The sequence below is a fragment of the Lepidochelys kempii genome, chromosome 9 (genome assembly GCF_965140265.1).
Source record: "Lepidochelys kempii isolate rLepKem1 chromosome 9, rLepKem1.hap2, whole genome shotgun sequence".
NCBI classification, from domain to species: Eukaryota; Metazoa; Chordata; order Testudines; family Cheloniidae; genus Lepidochelys; species Lepidochelys kempii.
This window is the reverse complement of record NC_133264.1, coordinates 11,674,123-11,701,658: the sequence shown is the minus strand read 5'-3', so window position 1 is coordinate 11,701,658 and position 27,536 is coordinate 11,674,123. Positions and strand designations below refer to the sequence as shown.

General features: G+C 40.1%; 1 protein-coding gene across 1 annotated transcript in view; it reads left to right on the top strand.

Annotated features, from left to right (window-relative positions):
- Positions 1-27,536, top strand: part of LOC140917150 (mitofusin-1-like) — an 80,759-nt gene that overhangs the window by 30,879 nt on the left and 22,344 nt on the right. The window contains 8 exon segments of the mRNA XM_073359322.1: positions 497-659; positions 1,593-1,717; positions 5,135-5,243; positions 9,930-10,037; positions 10,704-10,857; positions 10,984-11,051; positions 23,104-23,225; positions 24,841-24,967. Coding sequence (XP_073215423.1) covers positions 497-659; positions 1,593-1,717; positions 5,135-5,243; positions 9,930-10,037; positions 10,704-10,857; positions 10,984-11,051; positions 23,104-23,225; positions 24,841-24,967 — 976 coding nt within the window.

Sequence of the window (27,536 nt, the reverse complement as noted above, 5' to 3'; positions counted from 1 at the left end):
ATCCTGCCTGTGTGCCTCGGGGAGACTAAACCAATAAACAGGCCTTCTCCTTACCTATCACCAATCCCCTGCAGCCACGTTCCCCCTGCAAAAACGCTGAAGCAGCAACTATTTCATGCATGTCGGATGGTTCCTGTCTCCTTCGTTTCCCTTATCTTGAAACTGTCCAGCTGTCCACCTTGAAGGATCCTTCCTTGGTATGTGATGTGCTCGCTTCTAGTTAATGACCGACAGGAAACCCAAAATGGAGTCACATGCGCTAAGTTGATTTCCCCTAACAGTATAGCTATTCTGAGAACCATTTTTTTTTTTAGTGTAGATCTGGCCTTAGGCCCTATTCCTGCAAGCTGTTCTGTATGGACACAAGGGTATGCCATGAGGAACAACTTGAAGAATCTGGGCCTAATTAAGTAGGGAGAATACAATCTAAAGCAAAGGTGTGTTTGTTTTTCTGTATGCCTTGCTTTAAATACTTTTATATTCTCTCTTCCTCTAGAACAAGCAGTGGAAAGAGTTCTGTCATTAATGCAATGTTGTGGGATAAGGTCCTTCCTAGTGGGATTGGCCACACAACGAATTGCTTTCTCAGTGTAGAAGGAACAGATGGTGATAAGGCTTATCTCATGACTGAAGGATCAGATGAAAAGAAGAGTGTCAAGGTATAGTTTTTCAATGGTTAAGAAGCAGGTGCTTGGAAACCTAGTATTAAAAGGACCATTTTGTTAGGTGCAATATTTAACACTTACCATTTTTAAGTATGGGGAACATAAACCGAAATGTATTTATTATTTCAAAGTCATTCTTCCAGCACTGAAATAACTAAATAAAACTAAAACAAAGTCTATAGCTCGCTCTTAGGCCTTGCATGTAAATGGCTCATTTGTACGTTACTCTATCGAATGGTTTGTGTATGTAGGACCACCAGTAAGTTCTATAACTTTTCAAAGTTCTGGAAGGCTCACATTTGAAAAATACACATGGACCATTTTCTTCCAAAAACTTACAATGTAAATTCAGAAAAATATGCCTCTTGTTTACTTTTTAAACGTTTTGCATTCTTAAACATTTATTTTGATTTGTTAAACCCCTGTTAAAGGAGAGCTAATTATAATCTTGCATTGGGTTCCCATGCTTCAGTTATTACCAACTGTTGTTTGTTTTTTGTTTTGTTTCTTAAACCAGTCTGGCTTGTTCGGCATGAGTTCAGAAATGACCATTTTAATCCATAAAGTGTATTTAAAAAATTATCCTTTAAATACAGTGAGAGGTAGTGTGCTGGCCTCCTAGCATTTGAAGAAGTACATTAACACTCAGTGGTAACCCTCCAGCCATATAAGGAATACCACCACTCCAAAGAGAGTCCTGTCTTTTTTTCAAAGTGTAGAAAAAGGACTATTTAGACACTAAGGGATGTGAAGGGCCCTGGATGGAAAGAAGGCATTTGAAAAAATGATTCACAATATTTAAGATGTAAGTTGAAACCTTGTATCAGTGATCTATTCAAAAAGTCTTGGTTCTAGTTTTATTTTTTTTAAGGCTGTTATTGCAGGCCTAAGTATCTTTCTTTTTCTGATGCTTTACATTCTTCACAGACTGTTAATCAACTTGCCCATGCGCTTCATATGGATAAAGACCTGGAAGCTGGCTGTCTTGTCCATGTCTTTTGGCCCAAGGCAAAGTGTGCTCTCCTGAGAGATGACTTGGTTTTGGTGGACAGGTATAAGTATTATTTTATTAAACCAGTTATCTAAAGAGTTATCTTCTGCATTATCTGATCCACACTAATTGTGTTACTAAAACCTAAGTGAAATGTATAGTTGATTTAATCTTGTGGTTTTTAGATATGTCGTAAATAAGTTAACATGAAAAATTTTAAGTGCTTGAAGTTTGTTCCTTTGTGTAGATGCTCTGGTCTTCCTCATCAAACCACTGTACATATTTTGGCTGAGTCACAGTTGGAACGAGAGTGTGTCCCATCATTGAGCTCAGAAGGTCTCTAGCTTTTGGCTGAGTTAAGCTTATACTTTAAAAAACAAACATACTTTAAGGTCCTCCTACCAACTGTAACGCTTTCCCTGTCCCCCAGGAGCCTAGTCATCCTGTGAACCTCTCATACTTATCTAAAATATAGACAATCTGGGCTTTTGATGGAAAAGATTTTTTGATAAGGACTTTAGTGCTGAGATAATACAGTGATGGCATTCTAGAAATGCCTAAAAGAGAGACTTTTTGAAGGCCCCAGCCTATGGCTGTGGATCTGTTAAATTCACATTATGTGGTTTATTTGTGGAATCAAAGAATTCTAGACTGTATTGTCTGATTTTCTACAAACACATCAAATACATAAGGATTCCTCTGCCATCCTGGATATAAGCTACCTATTTTTTTTTCACCTCTTAAGTGGTATATAGAAACTACAATGTGGTTTTGCTCTTATGAGTGATTTTGTAACAAAGGCACTTTATTACTGAGCAGCTGACAAATTGTCTCCACTTGAAATGCTACAGCAACATAGCTGCAGTGGGAATAGGTTCTTCCATTGGCGTAAGTAATCCACCTCCCTGAGAGGTGGTATGTAGGTAGGTCAATGCAAAAATTCTTCTGTCAACCTAGCACTGTCTACACTGGGGATTAGGTCAGTTTAACTACATTGCTTAGGGGTGTGGATTTTTCTCACCCTCCCCTTCCCACCAAGTGACGTAGCAGGGTTGACCTACCTTTTTAGTGCAGGCCAGGCTTGAGTATATTCAGAGTACACATTGCTCACTACCCATGGGGAAAAAAAGTACTACTACTAATTATTGTGCCTCTGAACTTATGTCTTTGAAATCAGTGGGAGCATTGTTATTTTCTTCCTCGAATGCCGGATCTGTCCACATGTAAGCAATACAGAGCCAACCCAGTTGGCAGAGTGAGCTGGCTTCTGTTTTTCTTGCACATCATCAACGGAATTGTAATTAAGTGGCAGCTCTGTATTATAGCTTCAGCGATGCCTGTGCAACCCCACTGAACACAGTGGGAATACACGGTCTTTGAGGACACAATTTGAGGACAATAGGGTTGCACAAAGGCAATCATAGCCTAAATTACCCATCAGAATCCTTGTTGCTAGTGAGGAAGTGTGAGAAGGAGAAGTTAGTTTGTTTCTCAGATTCCAGATTGAATTTGTAAAGCTTCTCGGAGGAGGAGAGGGAATCTTTTTATGAGTAAATTGAGCAAATTTGAATGGGAAATGATTGAGAGATAACAAACAAGGGATTTCACAATGCTATTTCCAGTTACTTTGTACAGCTGAATTGCGCTTTAAAATTCTTCCTTTTTAAGAAACTGCTAGAAATTGACTATCTTAACTTGTGTTTAATGAAGGTTTTTGCCTGGGAACTTCTCAGGGTTTTTTTTTTCTCGAGAGTAGAAGGAATGCTTACAGATAAGTCGTTATGGCATTTGCAAGCTACAAAGAGATTCCAGAACTTGGAAGTGTAGCTGGTTGAAAAAGTGGAAAAATATTTAGCAAAAAAGGCCCTATTTTTTGGTTGAAATCTGAAATATCAACATTTTTTGTTGTTGAAACTTTGGAATTTTCCACCAGTTCTATACCTGTTTGAAAAGTGGGAGAAATTTTATGTGGGGGAGAAATTTTGGAGGGAAAAAAATTTTTTTTTTTTTTTCAATTTTAAAGAAATTTTTCAAAAAAATTTAATGAAATATGGGAAATTTCGACCAGCTTCACTTGCAAGCCATGCTGGTGGAGTTTACAGATTGCTCAGCCCTGAATCTTACACGTACATACAATTCTTCATCCTTCCCTGGACCACTTGCATCAGATCAAATTAAGACCTCTTCAGAGCCCTTTTTGTGAGCAAAAGCTACTTCTAATTAAGGCCTTAGTTTAATCGCAGGATTATTGTCTAAAAATTGCAGCTGAGTTGCGGACAAGCCATGGAAAATCATGTAAAAGTAATAATGGATCTTATTATTTGTGGTAACATGGTCCCTCATTACTTTCTTGCAATTTTCCATGGGTCTGGGAGCAGGGGCTCCCACTGTGAAAATAGAGGTGGAAGCCTAATATTGCAGGATCTGCAATACTGTGAATTAAGTAGGGCTTTATAAATATTTAATTACTTGACAGGATTCAGAAACTTTCCCTTTCTCTTGGCCAATACGTATAATAGTTCTGATAAACCAAAAAATAATGTTCAAAAAATGTTTAAAAAATAAGATTGACCTACTCTTTGAACTTTCATCCATCAAATACAAAGTCTTGTTTAATTTCACACTTACCAGATAAATTCCACCCTACCCTTGAGATTATACCTGTGAAATTTCAGGCAGATGGGTTTAATTTTGGCTGGAATGTGGGAGTAAAAATCAGATTTACAATGGCTACTTTCAATTTTAACTATGGAGAGAGACTGTCTCCCAAATCCTACACATGCATCTGAAGAATTGGTTTTTTACCCATGAAAGCTTATGCCCAAATAAATCTGTTAGTCTTTAAGGTGTCACTGGACTCCTTGTTGTTTTTGTGGATACAGACTAATACGCCTACCTCCTGATACTTATCTCCCAAATGTCTCTCCAGAATCATGGGAAAGTACATTTTGTTAGAAACTTGGAACACTCGTGACAGGATGTTTTTTGTTCTGCAATTTATAGAGATGACTTTTTAAAATTTGTAAGTGAGGTTAATGCTAATTTATTTTTTTTAAGCTATTTTGGCAACTCTGAAGATGTGTTCACAAAACTTTCTCAATATTCTCTTAGCAGTGCACTTCAGCGTGCCCTTGGAGGGACTGTTCATGGGGATGAAAGAATAATTGATGCTTTTAGCCCATTCGGCACTTGGCTTCTCTGCTGAGATTGGCAACCGTCTTTCATTTGTATTGGTGGCTTTTATGATGCGGCTATCTGTCCATTAGAGACTGAATGGAGACAACCAAATGGTTTTACATAACTGACAGAACAGCTGCCAGATGATAGTTACTTTCTGTCATGACCAACTTGTGCTGCATTTCATCAGGGTTTCACATCCCAATACGAAGCCCCAGAGACATCCAGTCCTCTTGTTCAGTTTCTAAAAATGAAGAACTTTATTTTTCTTGATACTGATAAATATGTCTTTCTCCAACAGCCCTGGTACAGATGTCACTACAGAGCTAGACACCTGGATTGACAAATTTTGTTTAGATGCTGATGTCTTTGTCTTGGTTGCTAATTCAGAATCAACTCTCATGAATACGGTAGGACATTCTCTTGTAAATTAAAATTGTTCGGTCTTCGCTTAAACGCACAAGGATCCAGTAAGATGACTTCCCAAGGTCCATTGATATGTGGGAGCTTCTGCTTTCCTCCTAGAATTTATATAGTGAATTTTCCATGATTATTGGGGGCTAACAGCACAGTGTGATATAATGGTTAAAGCATCAGCATCCTGTTCTCCCCTTTATTGCTGATTTGCTCTGACTCTAGGCAAAGTCATTTATGCTTTCTGCCTCCATTTCCCCCATCTATAAAATGGCAGTAATACTTGCCCAACTTTATAGGAGGCTCAAGATTTTCTGATGAAAAAGATTAACAGTAAGTGTGTTATCATCAAGGAAGCAGACTGCACTAAAATACTTTATACACAGAATTGAAAGAAGATATAAAAGATCATGGCATTTAAGGACAGAAGGGACAACCAGATCATGTAGTCTGACCTTCTGTGTGTCACAGGCCACCAACAATGCAGCACCCATACACTAAACCTGACCGAAAGAGGTGTGGAGTAAACCTGCATCTGTGTGAAATTCTGTATGTTCCCAGCACCGAAGAGGGTGCTCTTATTTCCCTCATAAGAATACATGTCATCAATTTATCTAACCTGTCTTTCTGAAGGACAGTGCTAGGAAAGCAAGATTTCTCTTCTCCTTACTACTACCCTGGTGGCTATTAATGAAATAAAGAAATGAATTCAAAAAGAAAATCTTCCCCAGCATTCCAGTAGGTTGGAATAACTGAATGGGAATCTGAAGAGAGCAAAAGCTGATCTTAAAAACACTGCATACTATTTTCTGAGTTCAAGCCATGGAGACTTCTTTGCAAATGAGGTTTTCTGACAAAAGAGGTATCTTCTGACATCATCTAACGGAGAGAGAGGATTTGGTAGAATTGTGGCTTCACTATCTCCTCCTCTTGCAGGACATGTTGGCTTTTCGTATGGAGGGAGACTAGAAATCATTAATCTCAATGTTCTCTGGGTTTAAAAAAGTTGTTGGATTTTTGTCAAGAATCCATTACCACTTAGAAATATGGAAACAGTGAGGACCTGTGTGCTTGGTAATGAAGTAACAAAGGCCAAAGTTGATTTGGTTCTCTCATTAATTCAGGAAAATAGCTTATTTTTTAATGGTCAGACTGGGATTGTAAACATGTAGGAACCGTGTATGGGCTGTAAATCTGCAGGAAAATTCTTGTTAATTTTGTGTTTGATTTTTAGCATCCTGGGCTAATAGGCAATTTTGTGCTTATTTAATATGATTTTACTGAATAATGTTTTTCAACCAGGCACAGAAGAAAAATATTAAATTTAAAATTGGGTCATTGTCCTACAGCTTGTCTGTGTGTAAAACTCATGTGATCTTTGAGTTACCATACTCATAATTCCTCATTATTAATGAGTGTAGCACATATGTAATGGGATCTGAAGATAATTTGCAGTGGAAGCTTATTTCAGTTGGAAGAGGCGATTTTTTTTTTTAAACAAAATATTTTTAGTAGTGATCTAGATATTTTTATCCCAATACAGAGTTTTCATAAAATCTTGGTTTATATCCCATTTTCTTTAGGAATAAAACTTCCTATCCTGTTTACATTTTTGTTAGCGTGGTAGGTGCAATGAGATGAAAGACTTTGTTAAATGAATTTTAATTGTTCTAATGCGTGCAAATATCTTGCCTCACCAAGTGTGGCAATTGCTGACTTTTTTTGCCCCCCACTTGCACACCCCTCCTGTTCAAATGGAGAATGCAGTTACATAATAATCCTGTCCTTGTGTGTGCATTATCTTCACTTGATACAATTATAGTACGTGGAGGAATAGTTTTGTTTAGTGGCCTGCTGAAAAACCAATGGAGGGACCACAAAACTTTTTTTGGTATAGCTCCCTCCTAAGGGAGGAGCCTTACTGAATGGGGGAGGCAACCTAGTGACATCATGTGGAAAAAGCTGAAGTACTAAATGCTTTTTTTGCCTTGGTCTTCACAGACAAAGTCAGCTCCCAGACTGCTGCGCTGGGCAGCACAGCACCTGGGGAGCAGGTGAGCAGCACTCAGTGGTGAATGAACAGGTTAAGGACTATTTAGAAAAGCTAGACATGCATAAGTCCATGGGGCTGGAGCTAATGCATCCAAGAGTGCTGAGGGAGTTAGCTGATGTGATTGCAGAGCCATTGGCCTTTATCTTTGAAAACTCATGAGGATCGGGGGAGGTTCCGGACAATTGGAAAAAGGCAAACGTAGTGTCCATCTTTAAAAAAGTGAAGGAGGAGGATCTGGGGAACTACAGACCGGTCAGCCTCATCTCAGTCCCTGGGAAAATCATGGAGCCAGGTCTTCAAGGAATCCATTTTGAAGCACTTTGAGGAGAAGAAGGTGATCAGGAACAATCAACATGGATTCACCAAGGGCCAGTCATGCCTGATCAACCTGATTGCTTTCTGTGTTGAGATAACTGGCTCTGTGGATGTGGGGAAAGTGGTGGACATGATATATCTTGACTTTAGCAAAGCTTTTTATACGGTCTCCCACAGTATTCTTGACAGCAAGTTAAAGAAGTATGGATTGGATGAATGGACTATAAGGTGGATAGAAAGCTGGCTAGATCATCGGGCTCAATGGGTAGTGATCAACAGCTCAATGTCTAGTTGGCAACCGGTATCGAGCGGAGTGCTCCTGGCGTCGGTCCTGGGGCCTGTTTTGTTCAGCATCTTCATTAATGATCTGGATGATGGGATGGCATGCACCCTCAACAAGTTCACGGATGACACTAAACTGTGGGGAGAGGTAGATACACTGGAGGGTAGGGTGATTTAAACAAATTGGAGGATTGGGCCAAAAGAAATCTGATGAGGTTCAACAAGGACAAGTGCAGAGTCCTGCAGTTCGGATGGAAGAATCCCATGCACTGCTACTGGCTGGGGACTGACGGGCTAAGCGGCAGTTCTGCAGAAAATGACCTGGGGATTACAATGGATGAGAAGCTTGATATAAGTTAACAGTGTGCCCTTGTTGCCAAGAAGGCTAACAAGCATAATGGGCTGCGTTAGTAGGAGCATTGCCAGCAGATCGAGGGAAGTGATTATTCGCCTCTATTTGGTATTGTTGAGGCCACATCTGGATTATTGCATCCAGTTTTGGGCCCCCCACTACAGAAAGGATGTGGACAAATTGGAGAGAGTCTAGTGGTGGGTAGTGAAAATGATTAGGGGGCTGGGGCACATGACTTATGAGGAGAGGCTGAGGGACCTGGGGTTATTTAGTCTGCAGAAGAGAACAGTGGGGGGGGATTTGATAGCAGCCTTCAACTACCTGAAGTGGGGTTCCAAAGAAGTTGGGAGCTAGGCTGTTCAGTGGTGGCAGATGACAGTACAAGAAGCAATGGTCTCAAGTTGCAATGAGGGAGGTCGAGGTTGGATATTAGGAAACACTATTTCACTAAGAGGGTGGTGAAGCACTGGAATGGGTTACCTAGGGAGGTTGTGGAATCTCCAACCTTATAGGTTTTTAAGGCCTGGCTTGACAAAGCCCTGGCTGGGATGATTTAGTTGGGGTTAGTCCTGCTTTGAGCAGGGGGTTGGACTAGATGACCTCCTGAGGTCTCTTCCAACCCATATCTTCTTTGATTCTATGAAATCGAAGGCCACTGGGTTCTGTTGGAAGGAGTTCTTATTGTTGGAATAGTGCCTTATTTGCAGATTTACAATTTCTTATTGGATCATAGCAATTTAAGTATTTCAAATGTTTTATCTAAGGCCTGGTCTACACTGGGGCTAGGTTGGCATAGCTACGGTGCTTAGAAGCACTGTAGCTACGTCAGCCTAACACCGAGTGTAGATGCAGCGAGGACAACAGAGGAATGCTTCTGTCAAACAAGCTACCATCGCTCAAGAGGGTGGAGTTCATATAGAGATGGAGAATTCTTTCTATCACTGTAGGAAGCATTTACACTATGGCACTACATAGTCACATAACTACTGGGCCATAGATGTGCTGCTGTAGCACCCATAGTGTAGACATGGCTTAATAGTGTAGTCGGTGTTCTGTTTAAGACACTGAAGATGGCCAGGTGATCTTTCACTCTTCAGCTGTGCTCACTGATGGTCACTCTGTTCTGATTATTTCATTATGACTGTTGAAAAGTAGCAGGGGCTTGCAAGATAACTTGAAGATGTTTGCAAGCATGTGCACATATTATTCAGTTTACCATAGAAAATTCAGCAGTTATTCAGGAGGTTCAAGTCAAGTTTTCAGTGGTTCATCATGCCCCCTGAACAGAATGTTACTTACTTGTATTCCACTGGATAATATAGTTTGATATGAACAGTGGTTCTGGATGTGCAAGAGTAAAAGGACATTCAAATAAGGAAGACATTACCTTTTTAAATTATGAAGTAGTTTTACCTTATGTCTGTTTTTCAGAGAAGAATTAGTGCCCCTCTTTATAGCTTGTGAAACTCTTGGATTAGATTTTATTGTTGGTATAATATGAATATAATTCATGATTTTTGGACAAATATAAAATGCTAAATTTTAAGGAAGCAGAAAGCGTCAAAGTATTTTTTTTTAACAGCTGTAATTTAAATCAAGAAAGTAACAATTTGATAATCCAGAATCTATCATCTTCAAAAGATGGCATTATTCTTTGTTTTTTCTTTCCTCAATTCTTAGGAAAAGCACTTTTTTCACAAAGTAAATGAACGACTTTCCAAGCCAAACATCTTCATCCTGAATAATCGCTGGGATGCATCTGCATCAGAGCCTGAATATATGGAAGATGTGAGTTACTTTTTCATCCTTTGGTAATAACAAATGTCAGATAACTATAGCAGAAACAATGGCTTGTTTAAACTATAGGCGAAAATATTGCCAAACATGTAAATGTGTGCTTATGTGTATAGATACTATGGGAATAGGCACATTATAATGCATAAAACAAATCAGGGGATGGAGCGTGTTCAGTGTTGTAAAGAAAAATTGAGGGAGGATATGTGATCAGAATGCAAAAGCATTTTACCACCTGCTTCAAACGTAATTACCAAACTAAAACCTTCATTCTGTGATGGCTTTTTAAAATAACTTTCGAGATTTTTATTTTATTTTATTTTTTTAAAATCCTCATTTCCACACGTAACTGACATGCAATATATCATACTCTGTTTTTGGGTAATAAAGCAATTGTTATTTCAGTACCTCTGAGAGCATCAGCTTTTGGTTGAGTACTCAAAAAATTCTTCTTGGCAGGTGCGGAAATTCAAAATGGCTAATTAGGAGCAGTTGCTGCCCCTTTAGAACTAGAGGGAATCTTATTACATGAGGGTTTTTCAGGGCTTCTGGGATCAGTGGGATTATTTATTGCTCTAAGGTTTTGATTTCTCTTTCTCAGAAATGTTTGTTTGCAATTTGACTGGCTTTTTTAATCCCCTTTTCTGCCTTGTCTTACAGGTGCGCAGGCAGCACATGGAGCGCTGTCTGACCTTCCTAGTCGATGAGCTCAAAGTCGTTGATCTCTCAGAAGCACAGAACCGCATCTTTTTTGTTTCAGCCAAGGAAGTTCTTAGTGCTAGAAAGCAGAAGGCCCAAGGGATGCCAGAGAGTGGTACGTATTGAACCCTACATCCCTTTCATGTGTATATAAAATGTCTGAGTTTAGTTTAGGAGTTAAAATACAGTAACTTACTATGAGATTTTATGATCTACCTTAAATCTATATTATGCTTTGCAGGTGGTGCACTTGCTGAAGGATTTCAGGCAAGATTTCAGGAATTCCAGAATTTTGAGCAAATATTTGAGGTAGATGTCGTGGGCTTTTTTAAGACCGTACGTTTTCAGAACGTTGTGATGCCAAGGTGACTTTGTTCCCTTCTTGGCTTCATTTCATTGCATATCATAAATACACGCACACAGTGCCAGTCTTGAGCTAACTTGGGGTCCCAGTCATCCTTGCTCACATTGAGTAGTATGTACTTGCTTGAATAGGTATTACTCTGTGAGGAAGGGTGGCAGAATCGGGCTCTTCATTTTTATAGAAGAACTTAACACCAGTACAACTTATAATCTATGAAGATACCAATAGGTATTACTCATCAGTTACTGTACCAAAATCTTACATGATGTGAAAACATGCAAACAGTATAGTTAAGCTTTCAATATTTTAGAGCCAATATGCCCTGCTTTCTATATTTTGTACTCTCAACCTTGACATTCCAGACTTACTCTCTTGTGACTGCAGACCTTTTTTCATTTACAATGCGGGGGGAGGGAAGGAAGTTGTTCTGACTTCTAAGCAGTTTTGAGCCCTTGATTGCACATAGCTATTTTAGAACCTTTTGCTGTTTGTATCAGAAACTATTTCATGGCTGCAGCATTGAACACTTAATCACATCCTAAAAGCTGGGGCATTGGAATTGCAGCACCTACTTACAACCCAGCACTGAAACATTTAGCAGTAGCAGTATTTTTGTGTACTCGCTGCTCCCACAGAAATGAACATTATCCGTTCAGCTCTATCCATTCTTGAGGTTGATGCTCTCTTCAGAAACAGGATTCTAAACTAGATGGACCATTGGCTGGTTCCAGTATGATGATATCTAGCTATTCTACTGAACTTGGACAATTCTTATGTTAAAATGCCATTCCTAGAGATTTCAATCTGTTGAATCACCAGGATCACTCCTTATTTTAAATGGCACATGTTAGCGCCTCATTGTGTTCAGTTAACGTCATAAGCCTAGAATGATATGGATGTAGTTAGATTCAGCAAATACTATGAATCTACCTATGCACTCCACAACATAGCTTGTGTTCTCAATATATAAGAGAAATCAAAATGCATTTAGAAAGTCTCTCACTCTCATGTTACAAACAAACGCTTGATCTGAGCTGAATCAAACCGTCTAATAATATGAATACAACAAAACTGTGCCTAAAAGAAGAGCTTGATTTAATCCCACCAATCAAGGAAATGCCAGGCAAAGTCTTAAACATGATCATTAACTTCCTTGCTGTGTTAGATGACTGAGTTCTTGGAACAGTGACGGATTGTACTGTGTATGCCAGAGTGCCTAGGGTCATTGGGGCAGTTTAAGAATAAAGTATGAAGTGTGAAATTTCTTATCATTTTACTACAGGTTCTAACAAAATGTGGATTATGTTTTGTTTGTAATTATTTTCATTGTTTTAATACAATAGCAGTTAAGATTGAGTAAAGTTTTCAGAAGTGACTAAGTCCTATTGGCTCATAATGGGACTTAGGCCCCTAAACCATTTAAGGGCTTTTGAAAATTTTAATATATAACGCACACTGTGTTAAAAGAACATTAAGGTTGCAAAGGCAGGCAGAATTTAGGGAACTCAGAAGTTAGGAAATGCTAGAATTAAAGGTTGCACATCATCAAGCATACATGTCTTCTGAGGACCGTTGAGCCAGCCAGAGTGACCAGGGATGGTAGTGTTGCATCGGGCAGCATATAGTGAAGTTCCCAGGTCTGACTCAATCTTGCAAATCTCTGGGACAACTGCACTGACGGCGTCAGGTCAGGGTGTGAACTCCTTTGCCCATCAGTGGAGAGTTTGATAGCATGGTATGCTGGGGTGTTTTTGTCCATCCTGATGACATGGACAAAGAGTGTGCAACACTGCTTTTTAATATGAGTGATTGAAGGAAGGCTATATCATTCTGCGATTGACAGCCCAAATTCAAACCACTTTATGCTCAGGATTTGGTGCTGAGAGCACAGATGGAATCCCCCAACCACTCCTAGTCTGCCCTTAAGAGCGTCCAGATTTCTGACCCATAGAGTAATACAGATATTACATCGGTTTGATAGAGTCTGAGCTTTGTCTCAGCACAGACATTTTTGCATCCATAAGCAAAACATGGACTTCATGGTAGAGGTGGCAAGACTTATTTGTCAACGAATGCCCAGTTTGAACTTTGCAGCCTATGTAGATGAGTTTGTCAATGCTGTTCATGATACTAGACTCCATCTGCACCATGGATTTTGGTGATTCAGCTCCAAGTTTCTTCTGCCATGAGACATTTAACCCCCATATTGCAGGTGGTGTCTTGGAGACACTGAAGGGCAGGGCTGAAAATTCTCTGACATGTATACAAGTAAGGCAGTGTCTTCAACATATTCTTGGTCAATGAACACTTTTTGACCAACCTTGATTCTGAATTGTGGAGCAGCAAATCCTAATATCCAGTGGCTAGCTCAACAGAATAGTGCTGGGGAGAGAGTATATCTGTGCTGTACACCTAAGGTTGTGTAGAAACGTGATAAAAGCAGTGAATCAATGCACACACTATCAATGTGAGGATCGCTTCCAAATTTAGCAGAACAGAATCATAGGTAGGGCCCTACCAATTTCACAGCAATGAAAAATGTGTCACAGATCATGAAATAAGCCCTCCTCTTGAAATCTGATCTTCCCCATGCTGCTGGAAGCACCTCAGCCAGGGACTCCTAACTACTAGTACTGGCTGGACTGGGGAGGGACAGGACTTATTCTTGCCTGCACATCCACTCTTGGGAGGAGATCAGACCCACCTCCAGGAACCTGCTGTGTCTGCAGGAAGCTCAGTGGCTGCCACCTTCAGAGCCAAGCTCTGAAGGCAGCACAGACGTGAAGGTGGTAATCCCACAACCCCCCCCCACGCAACAGGTTTGTGACCCACCCACAGTTAGAATACCCTGAAATTTCAGCTGTAAACATCTGAAAATGTGAAATTAACTAATTTTCAAATTTTATAGCCATGAAATTGACCAGAATGGACTGTGAATTTTGTGGGACTCTAATCATAGGACTGGAAGGGACCTCAAGAGGTCATCTAGTCCAGTCCCCTATGCTCATGACAGGACTAAATATCTAGACCATTCCTGACAGACGTTTGTCTAACCTGTTCTTAAAAATTTCCGATGATGGAGATTCCACAACCTCCCTAGGCAATTTATTCCAGTTCTTACCCTCTCTGACAGTTAGGAAGTTTTTTCCTAATGTCCAACCTAAACCGCATTTTTTTCAATTTAAGCCCATTGCTTATTATACTATCCTCAGAAGTTAAGGAGAACAATTTTTCCGCCTCCTCCTTGTAAAAACCTTTTATGTACTTAAAAACTGTTATCATGTCCCCTCTCAGTCTTCTCTTCTCCAAACTAAAAATCCCAGTTTTTTCAATCTTCCCTAAAAGGTCATGTTTTTCTAGTCCTTTAATCATTTTTGTTGCTGTTCTCTGGACTTTCTCCAGGTTTTCCATATCTTTCCTGAAATATGTGCCCAGAACTGGACACAGTACTCCAATTGAGGCCTAATCAGTGTAAAGTAGAGCAGAAGAATTACTTCGTGTCTTGCTTACAACAAACCTGCTAATATATCCCAGAATGTTTGCTTTTTTTGCAGCAGTGTTACACTATTAACTCATATTTAGCTTTTGAGCCACTCTGACCCGCAGATCCCTTTCTGCAGTACTCCTTCACAGGCAACTGTTTCCCATTTTGTATGTGTGCAACTGATTGTTCCTTCCTAAGTGGAGTACTTTGCATTTGTTCTTATTGAATGTCATCCTATTTACTTCAGACCGTTTCTCCAGTTTGTCCAGATCATTTTGAATTTTAATCCTGTCCCCCAAAGCACTTGCAATCCCTCCCATCTTGATATCATCCGCAAACATCTGAAATGCCAATTCTTTTCAATGTGAGCCAAAGTGCTGACCTATTGACCAAATCAGAAGTTGCTTTGATATCGATTATATGCCACATGAAACAGACAGTTAAATTTTCAGTGCAGCTCAGCCAGAGGGTAAGGACCATATCTATTGTTGACTGCCCAACAGTGAAACCTGATTGCTGTGGATGACGATGTCTGTTAAGGAGCAGCTGCATCCTACTAAACGGAACAAGTGAAAACCTTTCCCGGGACTGATAACCATGAGATCGGCCTGTAGTTGCCGCGCTCTGCGAGATCTTTTTCCCTTGCACAGGGACAATATGATGCTCTCTTTCCATTCTGTTGGTACTTTGCCTGATGCACATGCTTTTAATAACAATTTATGCAGGTTGATGCTCACTGGTTCCAAGGCACCTTTGAGCAGCCCAGGTGGAATACCATCAGGTCCAGCAGCATATCCATTCTGTAATTTTGGGATGGCCTTTCTTTCTTCCTGATTAACAGAAGATCAGTGTTTGTCTCCAGGTCTGCAGCTATGTGGTTTGCCAGGTTGTGTAGCTCTTGGCAGTCATCAGCAGATCAAGGGTTCAAAGGATGGTTCAGAAGGAGAGCCATCTGACTTTGCGATGGGGATTTTAGAAGGCTGTTTATGGCCGCCAGCCAAGTGTGTGATGGCTATGTAGGCAGGATGCAGGTTGTTGTACTTTAGGCCATCATCTGATTCCTCAGCCAGGGAGTTGTAGATGTCATGGTCATGTTTTTCAGTAGCCCAGAAAATGCCTTTCAGTCATTTTACATTCTTGGACATTTCCCTGCTTGCCTCTTCTTCTGCCTTTTTTGATAATATATCAAAGGCCTCTTCAGAAATCCAAGGTTTCTTGTGAACCGTCTGAAGCTGATTGTGTCTGTGGATGGATGCGATACTCCAGGCGATCTCCACATCTTCTGAGAGGGTATCGAGGTTACATATGTGATCAGTGACAGCCTGTGTGGATTTCACAGCTTCAACAGGATCTTCAGATAGACACTAGACATTGTACTGTTGGACATCTGGCTTGCAAGGAGTTGGAAAATGCAGTGAGAGCACAGCAACAACTAGTCTATGATTTGAGGTTTATGGTGTTCTAGCACCACTGGACTCAGTGAAATTTCATTATGGAGCAATTTCTGATGAGGGTGTGGTCAGTTTCTCTCATGGTATGCCTAGTGATGGTTTTTAAGATGCCTGCACTAGGAGTCCATAACTGCAAAGCTCTCAGTGGCATAAAACGCCAAAAAGCTGGGTGATGATACCATTTGGGAAATCCAAACTGAAGGATCCTCTCACAGTTTCATACCCAGTTAGATTGCCCCCAGTCCCGGCATCAAAATTTCTGAGTGCTAGTCATGTGGCAGAGCTGACTGGATTTTTGCTGCTAGCTGTTGGTAGAATGCGTCATTTTTCATAGGTGATGCATCTTCTGTTGGTGTGTAGGGCACAACAACAGATAAGTGTCCATAATGATGTCAGAGCCAAGCATTGAGATATGATGTGCCATGTGGTTAAAGTCTGTGCTAGAATTTGTTTAATAACAAGTGCCACACCTTGAGTTCAATGTGGACCACCAGAGGGGAGGCAGGTTGCTCCTTCCACAGTAGCTTGATGATTTTGTGCCAGGTGATGCTTTTGATGCTGGTGATTACAATCTTGTAGCAGATGAGTTCTTTGACAAGAGCTGTCCTGTATCCAGTGCCATTCACTGTTAACGCATTCCATGTGCCTCTAAGGTCTGATTTGGACTTCCAGGAAGTTGGGGAACCTTTAAATCTGGCATTTCTTAACTTAGTAACCTTTATGTTCTTTTAACATAGTTTTGTGTGTTTGTGTGCGTGTGCATGCAATTTCTTTGCTTTTGGAGAACGCATACTGGAAAAAATAAATAAAAATAAATATTGAAGCTTTACACCCACTGCAAAACCTCTGCTACATGAGCTAAGGGAGTGAGTAACTCATAGCAGTAGTAGGTTGTCATCCTCTCTGTGGACCAGCATCTAGATGGGAATGTGACAGTTTGCCAGTGTGTTTCATAGATATGTGCTGATGAGGAATAACAAAAACTTGAGAATCTTGTATTCCGTTACAGGCTTTGAAGGGTTGTGTACTCTAGTGCGCACAGACTCTTCTGTATGTTCCCCTCAAACTTGATCCCTTCTACGCTGTCCCGTCTCTTCCCTATCCCTGATTCCTTGTTTCATGTCCTATTCTCCTCACCTAGTCACTCCCAGTCTCCACGCCTCAGTCTTTTCATCCAATCTCCTTGCCCAGTCAGTCCTAGTCTCCTCTTCTGGTATCTCAATTCCAGTCTCCCCCATTAGCTCCCAGGCATTTCTTCTTTTCCCCCCGATTCCCATGGCTTGTCATTTGATTTGAATCTCTTCCCCTGGCCTCCAGTCACTCACCCACATACCCTGTCCCCTGGACTACCAGGTTCTTTGTCCCAGTTTCTTTACCCAGCCAGTTCAGTTCTCCCATCTCCCAGGCTCCTTGTCTCACTCTACTCCCTTCCCCCTAGATCCAGTTCTTATCTGTTCTGCATTCAGATCAGGTAGCTTTCTTCTCCACACTGCCTTTCTTCTCCACACTCCACACTTGGTTCAGCAGGGGAGGCATTGAGAGCACATGCAAGACAGTTACCCTGCTTTCAGGGCTGATGCCTAGCCCCAGCACACAAGAACACAGAGCTCCAATTGCAGGGAAAGCAGTTCCATGCAGACAAAATCCATGCAGCTTTCTTTGGGAAATTCAGAAATGAAGCTCTAGCTAGTGTCTAATGAGCATGTGCGAACTGCAGACTTTTTTCAAAGGGTTATCACTTGCCTGATTTGGGGAGATTTTCACAAGGATGGTGAAAGGCACATCTCAGATGCAAAGTGCACCCCACTGACAAATATCTAGTACCTACTCCAAAGCATGGGGACGCTAGAACGTCTCAAAAAAGGTTGGCACAATTTTTTAGCATGGGCAGAACAATATATTTTCCTCAGACCTTATTCCTGGAAACAAGTGAACTGTTTTGGTTGAATTTTTCCCAGAAAATTCAGCCTGAGGCAGACACCCAGCATGAGAAAATTCAACCTGAACAATTAGTTTTGTATAGTTTTAAGTTGAAAATATAGCCCAACGTTCCCATTATAAGACCATTTTAGTAATAGGCGGCATTTGTTGCCTGATCTGTTCACTTTGTATTTTTATTTAAGAATTCCCAGTTTAGCAAATTAACATTCTGAGGTTTGACCAGGTTCCAGTTCCAAGAGGAGGCCAACAATTGTTAGAATTATGGTTAAATTGGAAGCACCCATGTGCATGTTTGCAACAGTCATACTGAAGAAAAAAGTTCTGAGCTTTCAATAGTTTTATTAACAAGGTTATTAAACACAAATGTTGTGATCCAAACAAGAATGCAACAGTAATGCAATATTAACTTTACATCCCATGTCATTTCATATGCATACTCACACAATCCTTGCAAAGACCTAAGGGAAGGGAGACAGGTGGTCATCGATGAGGATCCCATTCTATCTCGGCCATGCTAAACGATTGGTCAGGGTCTCAATGGTTTAGGCTATGGTTAGCTTTGCTATGGCTGCCATGAATATTCATAAATGTTTGGCCTCCTTTGCCTGTAACTAACTTCCTCACCCTAATAATGTTGGTGTCTCCTTATTCTATATTCTTATACTAATTATCTATCTGAAGTGTAATGGGATGTGCGTAAATCCCTACGTTTTCAATTTAAACTGATTTTTACTGAAAAAATCCTGGATTTTACAAAAAGTATTTTTTCTGATTTTCACCCTATTTTTTATCATTCAAATATATAAAAAATAACTTGTTTTATTAAGAAAATATAATACATTGCATGACATATATGTATTACAATAATACATTAGTATGTGTATATATGCAAACTGCCTGTTGAAGTAAGGCTATATATTAGTCTAGAAAATACAATAAACAGGCACACATGCAAGCTCTGAAGTGTGTACACATTTGAATGTACTGATGAATTTCACGCCTACCATGTACACATTTCAAGTTGTTAGCAGATAACGGTTTAAAGATCTGATACACTAAAATGGGAAGAAAACAAAAATATGTATCAGAATACATTTCAGAACGCAAGGAAGTATTCAAAAGTTTAAAAAAAAACAAAAACAGGAGAAAAGGATGAAGTTGAGGGTATGCGCTGCAAATGGTGTGGCCTAATTATTAAATGTAAATATTTATAGGCTAATAGTTCTAAGTCTACAACAGTAAACTGTTGATTCAAATGAAAAAAATTTGGGGGGGATTAGAGAGGTATTGTTTTCTTAAACTCAGAAATGTCGTGGTTTGAGTTCTGCTTTAGTTCTGCAGCAAACCATATTGAATTTCATTCATCAAAGCATTAATCTACTGATTACTTCTTCCCCCGTCCTTCTGTCCACCAAAATAAACCTCAATATTTACCCAGAAAAATTGTTTTTTTTCACTGACTTTCACCTGTTTTGGTGGTTGTAGTAATAAACACCAATATAAATTCCTGGGAAAAATTAAATAAAATAAAAACCAAAAATGAAGGTAGGTAGGTAGGTAGGTAGATAGAGAAATATATACACACACACGTCAGTCAGTTACCAGAGCAATCCTGTGGTTAAGCGTCAGTGTTCCTATCCTAAAATACCCAAATGAGCATCCACTGATGTTTTGAAGTTCTGTCAGCAATTTGTGCAGAATTTCAGCAGAATTGTTTATTGCAAAAATTATATCTTATACCATCTTATGATTTAGGGACACTGTTGATCAACTTACCAATGCTAGCACTTAATAAGCCTATCTTATGCTAAATGCTTAAGCTCATTTCTTACAGGTTTGGGCCTGTAGGCTTCTTGCACTGCTGTCTTATACCTACATTTTATCCTTATACTTAAAAACTGCCTTTATACCTCTAGTTTAACCTAGAGGTTACACACTACCCGCCTCACTTATAATATGTGCACACCCAAAATATATACACATACCGTGACAAGAGAAAAGCTAGTTGATGTGATCTTTAATCCATGGAGCCTTCAGTGGGCTAACTATGGGGGTTAGGGGTGTGTGCGTGTGTTTTCAGTCTCATGGAATGTGGAAGAGAGTTTAATTGTTTCCTCTGAGATTTTTATAATAGATTCTATTGAAATTATATTTTTGACACAGAGCATCAGCACTTAATGTGCTATGTCAAAAAGACATCCATCATTCTTGGGTCACTGTTTGCCACACTGCTTCATGAAGTGGGTGGGGACGGGGGAGTTTATAACTCAAACATCTTTAATTAATACTCCATTGCAGAGTGCCCCTCTGATGCGATGCACAGTAAATGTATTGAGCTGTGCACTTAGAGGCAAATTAACCGGCTATACTTGAAGTGCAGTTTGAGGTAACTGTTCTGAGTTATATTAGGGAAGCACCGCAGCTTTTACCTTCCTTTTGATAAATGCATTTGTAAACTTTAAAAGCAGACTTATTCCTCTCTCTCTCTCTCGTCTTTCCAGACATATAACTAATGCTTGTGTTTTTCCTAGTGCTTTAACTGGATTTTCTGATTGTGTAGTGAACGACTATAATCCCTTTATCTACTACCTACTAATATTTGAAAGATTCTCATCTTTCCTACATGTCTAGTCTAGCTCTAACAGTGTGCTGATAACTATGAACCTCTGGCTTTTCGTTGCTGATTTCTAGATCTGCTTCATCGAGGAACAAAGAGAACCTTTTACCCATTCTGTTTTTTTCCGTTTAGTGTTTTGTTTACATCTAGTCACAAACTATTATTCAGGGGTAGGTGAGAGCAAAATTTTCAAAGGCACACATAGCAATTTGGCACCCAACTCAATGGGAAAGTCAGTGGGAGTTAGGCACTTACTGCCAGTTGTACCTTTTAAAAATCTCCTTTATCATTAGCTATATCCAATAAAAGGAAACTAAATGCTTTAACTCTTACTCGTATTTCTAAAACACATGTACGATACTGATACTGTTTGCTCAGTCTGTAAATTAAACAATAGCACAGCGTGACACCAGTTAGTTAAATGGATAGTCTGCACTGTATGAAATGGCTTAATTTCAAAGTCTTTTTTATGGCCATAAATTCAGTTTGCCAAAACTGGTCATCTGTGTCTTTTTAGTTTGAGTTTCAGTAACGTCTGTTTTAATACAGCCAAATGTAAAGTCAGACCTCTAGAAACAAGCTCGTAGGCCTTGCGTACAGAATGGGAGACTATATCTTGGGAAGCAGTGACTCTGAAAAGGACTGGGAGGTCATAATGGATAGTCAGCTGAACATGAGCTCCCTGATGTGAGGCCACATCTGGAGTATTGCATCCAGTTTTGGGCCCCCCACTACAGAAAGGATGTGGACAAATTGGAGAGAGTCTAGCGGTGGGCAATGAAAATGATTAGGGGGCTGGGGCACATGACTTATGAGGAGAGGCTGAGGGAACTGGGCTTGTTTATTCTGCAGAAGAGAAGAGTGAGGGGGGATTTGATAGCAGCCTTCAACTACCTGAAGGGGGGTTCCAAAAAAGGTGGGAGCTCAGCTGTTCTCAATGGTGGCCGATGACAGAACAAGGAGCAATGGTCTCAAGTTGCAGTAGGGGAGGTTTAGGTTAAATATTAGGAAATACTATTTCACTAGGAGGGTGGTGAAGCACTAGAATGGGTTACCTAGGGAGGTGGTGGAATCTCCAGCCTTATTGGTTTTTAAGGCCCAGCTTGACAAAGCCCTGGCTGGGATGATTTAGTTGGGGTTAGTTTAGTTGCTTTGAGCAGGGGGTTGGACTAAATGACCTCCTGACGTCTCTTCCAACCCTAATCTTCTATGATTCTAATGTGATGCTGTGTCCAAAAAAGTTAGTGTGGTCCTTGGATATATAAACAGGGTAATAACGAGTAAGAGCAGGGAAATTATGTTAAGTCTGTGTTTGACACTGGTGTGACCACCACTGGAATACTGTTTCCAGTTCTGGTGTCCACAATTCAAGGAGAATGTTGCTAAATTGGAGAGGGTTTAGAGAGGAGACACAAGAATGCTAAAGGATTGGAAAAGAGGCCTTCCTGTGAGGACCTTCAGTCTGTCAACCTGATAAGTTTAACAAAGAGATGGCTATGGAGTGACTTGTTCACAGTTTATAAGAAACTACATAGAGAACAAATATTTGATAATGAATTTGTCAGTGTAACTGACAAAGGTATAACAAGATGAAGTGGCTGGAAGTCGAAGCTAGATGAATTCAGACTGGAAACCAAGACATAATTTTTTTAACAATGAGGGCAGTTATCCACTGGAACACTTACCCAGGGTTGTGATGGATTCTCCATCACTGCCAATTTTTAAAACAAGATTCAGTGTTTTTCTAAAAGATGTGCACTAGTTCGAACAGGAATTTAATTCCAGGAAGATCAGTGGCCTGTGCAGAGCAGGAGGTTAGATTACATAATAACAGTGGTCCTTTCTGGCCTTATACTCTATTATTTCTAACCATTCAGTGCCATTAGATTTAACACATGAATATTCAGCAAGAGGGGAAAATATTTTAAAGAATGCTTGCCAGCTGTTGCACCTTTCAAGTTAATACTTGTTTTGGAGTGCCCCATGTGGTTGGCCAAATTGCATATTTGGCTGGTAGGCATGTCAATATCAACGTAAGTTTGCAATTGTGCAAAATCTTTTTGGGGTAAAAACGGTTAAACCCTGAAACTTTCAGAAAAGTTAATGTGACAGTTAAAGCCACCACCAACTAGTTAGTGCTGTAAGAATCAGTGCTAAATATTCAGCACTACCAAAATGTGGAAAATTTTTGAGATACTTAATACCATTGAGAAAGGAACAGATTTATCTTCATGCTTGTACATCAGATTTTCCTTTTATGATGATTTTTTATTTACAAAAACAATTCACATTACTGTGGACACTGTGGACTGAAGATACAGTCTTGCTGCTATAGAGCCATTTGAATTTTCAGTTCTGTGTCTTTGATTTCTGTACACTTCCTCCTTTTTTATTTTCCTTTGGGTTTAAGTTTGATGATAGCAGCAAGTGCTTTCTGACATTGAAATTCCTGAGAGCATTGGTATGGAATTACAGTAATGTGTTGTGGCTTGGGCCCCTCGCAGGAGTGTATCTCGCAGTCAGCCGTGAAAACCAAGTTTGAACAGCACACTATCAGAGCTAAACAGATAATAGATACTGTGAAAAACATTATGGACGCCATAAATGTGGCAGCAGCAGAAAAAAGGTAGGAGTCTTTTGTTTTTGGTATATCCAGATCATAGAGAGAGAACCATTTCCATTGCATTAATTTCCCTGCACTAGTCTAGACTTTAAAGTTCACTTACCTCTACTGACAAGAGGTGGATAGGGAATTTCTCTCACTGTTCAGTTTTAATACTGCTCACTGGCACCATTTCCTCATGTTTACTTGTTCTGTGTGAGAAGAAGCAAAACAGCTTTGAGGTGTCCAAGGATCACTGCGTTCATGTTGTTGCTTTCTTCATTGTTAACGGATTACAAAGGTGGCTAGTTGATCGTATGAGCTTGGTTTTTGAGTCTTTATTTTAGAACTGTAAGGAGTCTTTCTTGTTGTAACCACCATTTTAGAAGCGATACTGAGGCCTATCTCCTCTATAACGTACTGTAAAGCGAAGAGGGTGAATGAGCAGGAGAGTGTGAGGAAAAGTGACAGTCAGGCAGCTTGCAGGTGGTAAAAATACCGCTTTGGATGGACAGAGCTCATGTGAGCAATCTGGTCTATGTCACCTTTGCCCCTAATAATATTTCTTTCCTCCTTTTGCTTATCTAATACTTTCACAATTGTTTTGATTTTTTTTTTTTTTTTTTTTGCTTCTGAAACTGTCACATACTCTTCCCACTTTGAGTAAAGAAATTTCTCCTAACTGCCCTTGATGCCTGGTCTTTTCTCACCTATAGTTAATGTGCTGTTGTATATTAACCTCTCCAGTTTACTTCCTTTCCATCTGTGCTCCTCAATAATGTACCCTCCAGTGGACTACACAATCCCCCACTAAATCTCATACCCTTCCTGAATGCACCAGCTTCTGTTAGTTGTGCATTTACATCCTTAATCTGATGCATTTTGTCAGATCTTGGATTAATTCTAAGAATGCCACTCTTGAAGTCCTTCTTGAATCTGTTGCTTTGTTTTCTAAATCTGTCCATCAAAACCTATGCTCTGCCACTCCCTAGACCATTTGAATCAACATGTGGCATGGCCACTGGCTGTTCAGCTTATGTAACTTCAGCCTTTAAACCATCCTCATTTGAGCTATGTGCCCAGCACTGCTTGGGAGAGTAATATGTGGCATGGTTTTAGTGTTTTTTATTTTTCCTGGTCTTCAAGATGAGAAATACAGTTTCATTGTAAAGTAGCAATCAAATGGTGCTAGTGAGCAGTAATAGCACAGTCTGGTCAGAGGAATTGTCTCCACTAATTTGTAGAGATAAGTTAAGACTTAGAGGGCCAGTTTCCCAAACAAGATTCTTTCCTTACCCTTCTTTCTTTTTCTTTACTAAATTATAGATACCACAATTGGTACCCGAATTCCAAACGCACTCTTTGCAACAGAGATAGTGTATGAAAAGCTAACTGTAAGCAGTTACGTTAAGAAATAGCTGTAAACTTAATGTGTATTCTACTTGCATTCGACAAGTAGGACATTTGCTTATGTCAATTGATAGCTTTTGTCAGCCCCGTATGACTTCTGATTCATTTGACTGCTTAATAAACCCTCTTGTATTAATTGTTCATCCATGCTGAATTTATTAAGTTTCTTTGTACTATTATGTTTCTGGGAGAACTGCTAGTGATGGTGATTTCTTTTCTGCTACCTTAGAGTTCATTCAATGGAAGAGCGAGAAGACCAGAAAGATAGGTTGGAATTTGTTCGAAACCAACTGAACATTTTAACAGAGGATATTAAGAAAAAAATCAAACAGGTTACTGAGGAAGTAGAGAACAAGGTGGGTTGCATACAAAGAGCAAATGTCTTAGATCCAAACAAGGAAGAGAATATTTTCTATCTTCAAATTCACAGTTTGGTGGCTCACCTGGTTTTCTTTGAGTAGTGTCAGATGTGCATGCATCCCATGCGCCTTCAGTTGGAGACTTTTTCTAGCGGTGTGCATGTGGCCCATGCACACATCCTTCAGTTCCTTCTCAGTTGCCTTGGCCGGAGAGAGCAGCTTAGCAGGTCCACCTTGAGTGTGCCTCATCCAATTAGAATTGTTTTCTTAGTTCTTAGTACTAGTTTGGCTTAGTATAGTTGTTAGTTTAGTTTTACCAGTGAGAGGAGAGCCTTTTTTTTCCTTTCTCCTCTCTTTGGGGAGACTTGCCTTCTTTGGGAGGCTATGCCCAGCTCTCTGGGTTTCAACATTGCCTTACTTGCTGGGATGCCATCCCAGTTAGCAATGGCTATTCCAAGTGTTTTTGTTGCTTTGAGAGTCACACTTCCCACAGAAATGTAACTTCTGTTCAGCCCTTAGATCCAGGGCAAGGAAGAATTAGGAGGGCAAGGAAGAATTAGGAGAGCAAGCTCTCTTTGCCCTGCTTCAGAGCCAGATTGGGAGAATCCCTTGTACCTCAGTCTCTGGGCAGATCTAGTGCACCTTCTTCGATCTCTGCTCAATACCCCACAGAAAGGGGATGGTTCCAGAGACCTCCAGAGGTCCCAGAAAGTTTTCTCCAAAAAGACCTTGGTTTCCCACTAGGTCAATGGTCTCAGAATCATGGACCTCTCTGCCTGGTACCATAAAGGCTACAGTTTCCTTTGGTGTTGACGGGGTTGGAAAGACCCAAAGCTCTTCTGTGAGCACATGCTGCCCTGAGCGAGCTTCTTTACCATCCAGGTGTAACAGAGATGGCAAAGGGAAGGTGTTTCTCCAGACCAGTTCCATCAGAAACAACTTTACCACTAGAACCCCCCCTTGACAGGTCCCTCAGTACTGTATAAATTGAAGCATCCACCTCCGTCACCCTTGTCATCAGAGCAATTAAAATCCTTGGTACCATCTACTTCTAGAGACCATCAGGTTGGTTCTGACACTCCATTTGCTACCTCAAGAATTTAGATACTTATCTGTGGCTGAAAAACCAAAATCTCTGGTGATCATGGGTATCGAGTGCCTCTTGGTACCAAAACTCACTCAGTCACTGGATTCTCATCTATCACTGGTACAGACTAACTCACCAGCATTTTTAGCTGTTCAGCATAGGGCTCTCCTAACCCATCCTTATAGGAACCTTTTCTGTGTTAGTCACAGAGACAAGGAGGAACCCTGGGGAAGACATCACAAGTGGTGGGAACAACCTTAAATGCCACTGCCCCTCCCATATGGATACCTCTAGTTGTCATACTGAGATCCCTGGGCTGTTGACTGACAGCAGTTTTCTAAGGCTTGGAGCCTAGCCTGCTGGTACAATAGGGAGAGAGAATTTCTACCACCTCAGATCACTCCCCAGCAGGAGGAGACATTTTGAGGAACAGGAAACTAGGGCAGATGAGGAGGCTACTCCTCAAACTACCATCTCCTCATCATCATTAGACGAAGTGGTAATGTCTCTTCCATGGTCTATGGTCGATGATTTTAAGCAGATGCAAGACCTTATTAAACATGTGGCGATCCAGTCAGACTCCATTCAGATGCCACTTGAAGAAGTCAGGGAATTGCAACACGAGTTATTGGCCATCCTCCAGTCAGCAGGACCAACTAGGATCGCCCTCCTGATCAATGAGATGCTTCTGTGTCTGGAATGGTGGTTGAAGCATGGAGGGATATACGAATGATTAGCATATCTGGCACATAAATACCTTGCAACACCAGTTACAACAGTGCCATGTGAATGCCTGTTCTCACTTTCAGGTGACATTGTAAATAAGACGCAAGCAGCATTATCTCCCATAAATATAAACAAACTTGTTTGTTTTAGCGATTGGCTGAACAAGAAGTAGGACTGAGTAGACTTGTAATCTCTAAAGTTTTACATTGTTTTGTTTTTCAGTTTAGTTCTGTGGGAAAAAAAATTCTACATTTGTAAGTTGCGCTTTCATTATTGAGATTGCACTGCAGTACTTCTCTGAGGTGAATTGAAAAATACTATTTCTTTTGTTTTTTCTTTTTTACAGTGCCAATATTTGTAATCAAGATAATATAAAATGAGCACTGTGCACATTGTATTCTGTGTTGTAATTAAAATTGATCTATTTGAAAATGTAGAAAACATCCAAAAATATTTAAATAAAGGGTATTCTGTTGTTAACAGCGCAATTAAAATTGTGATTAATCGCAATTTCATTTTTTTAATAGTTTGACAGCCCTAGTCTAAAGTTGGTTTCAGAGAACATGGACGAGTCCATCTGAACTCTCCAAGACTCCAGAGCCACTCTGGGATCTCTGGAGATTTACCCTGAGAGAAAAAGAAAATTTAGTAGATTGAACACTGCTCAGAGATCCTGTTCGATACAATTTTCTGAGGTTCCAGAGACCCCTAGAAAGAACCACAGATTCCCAAGGAAGAGAACCATAAATTCAT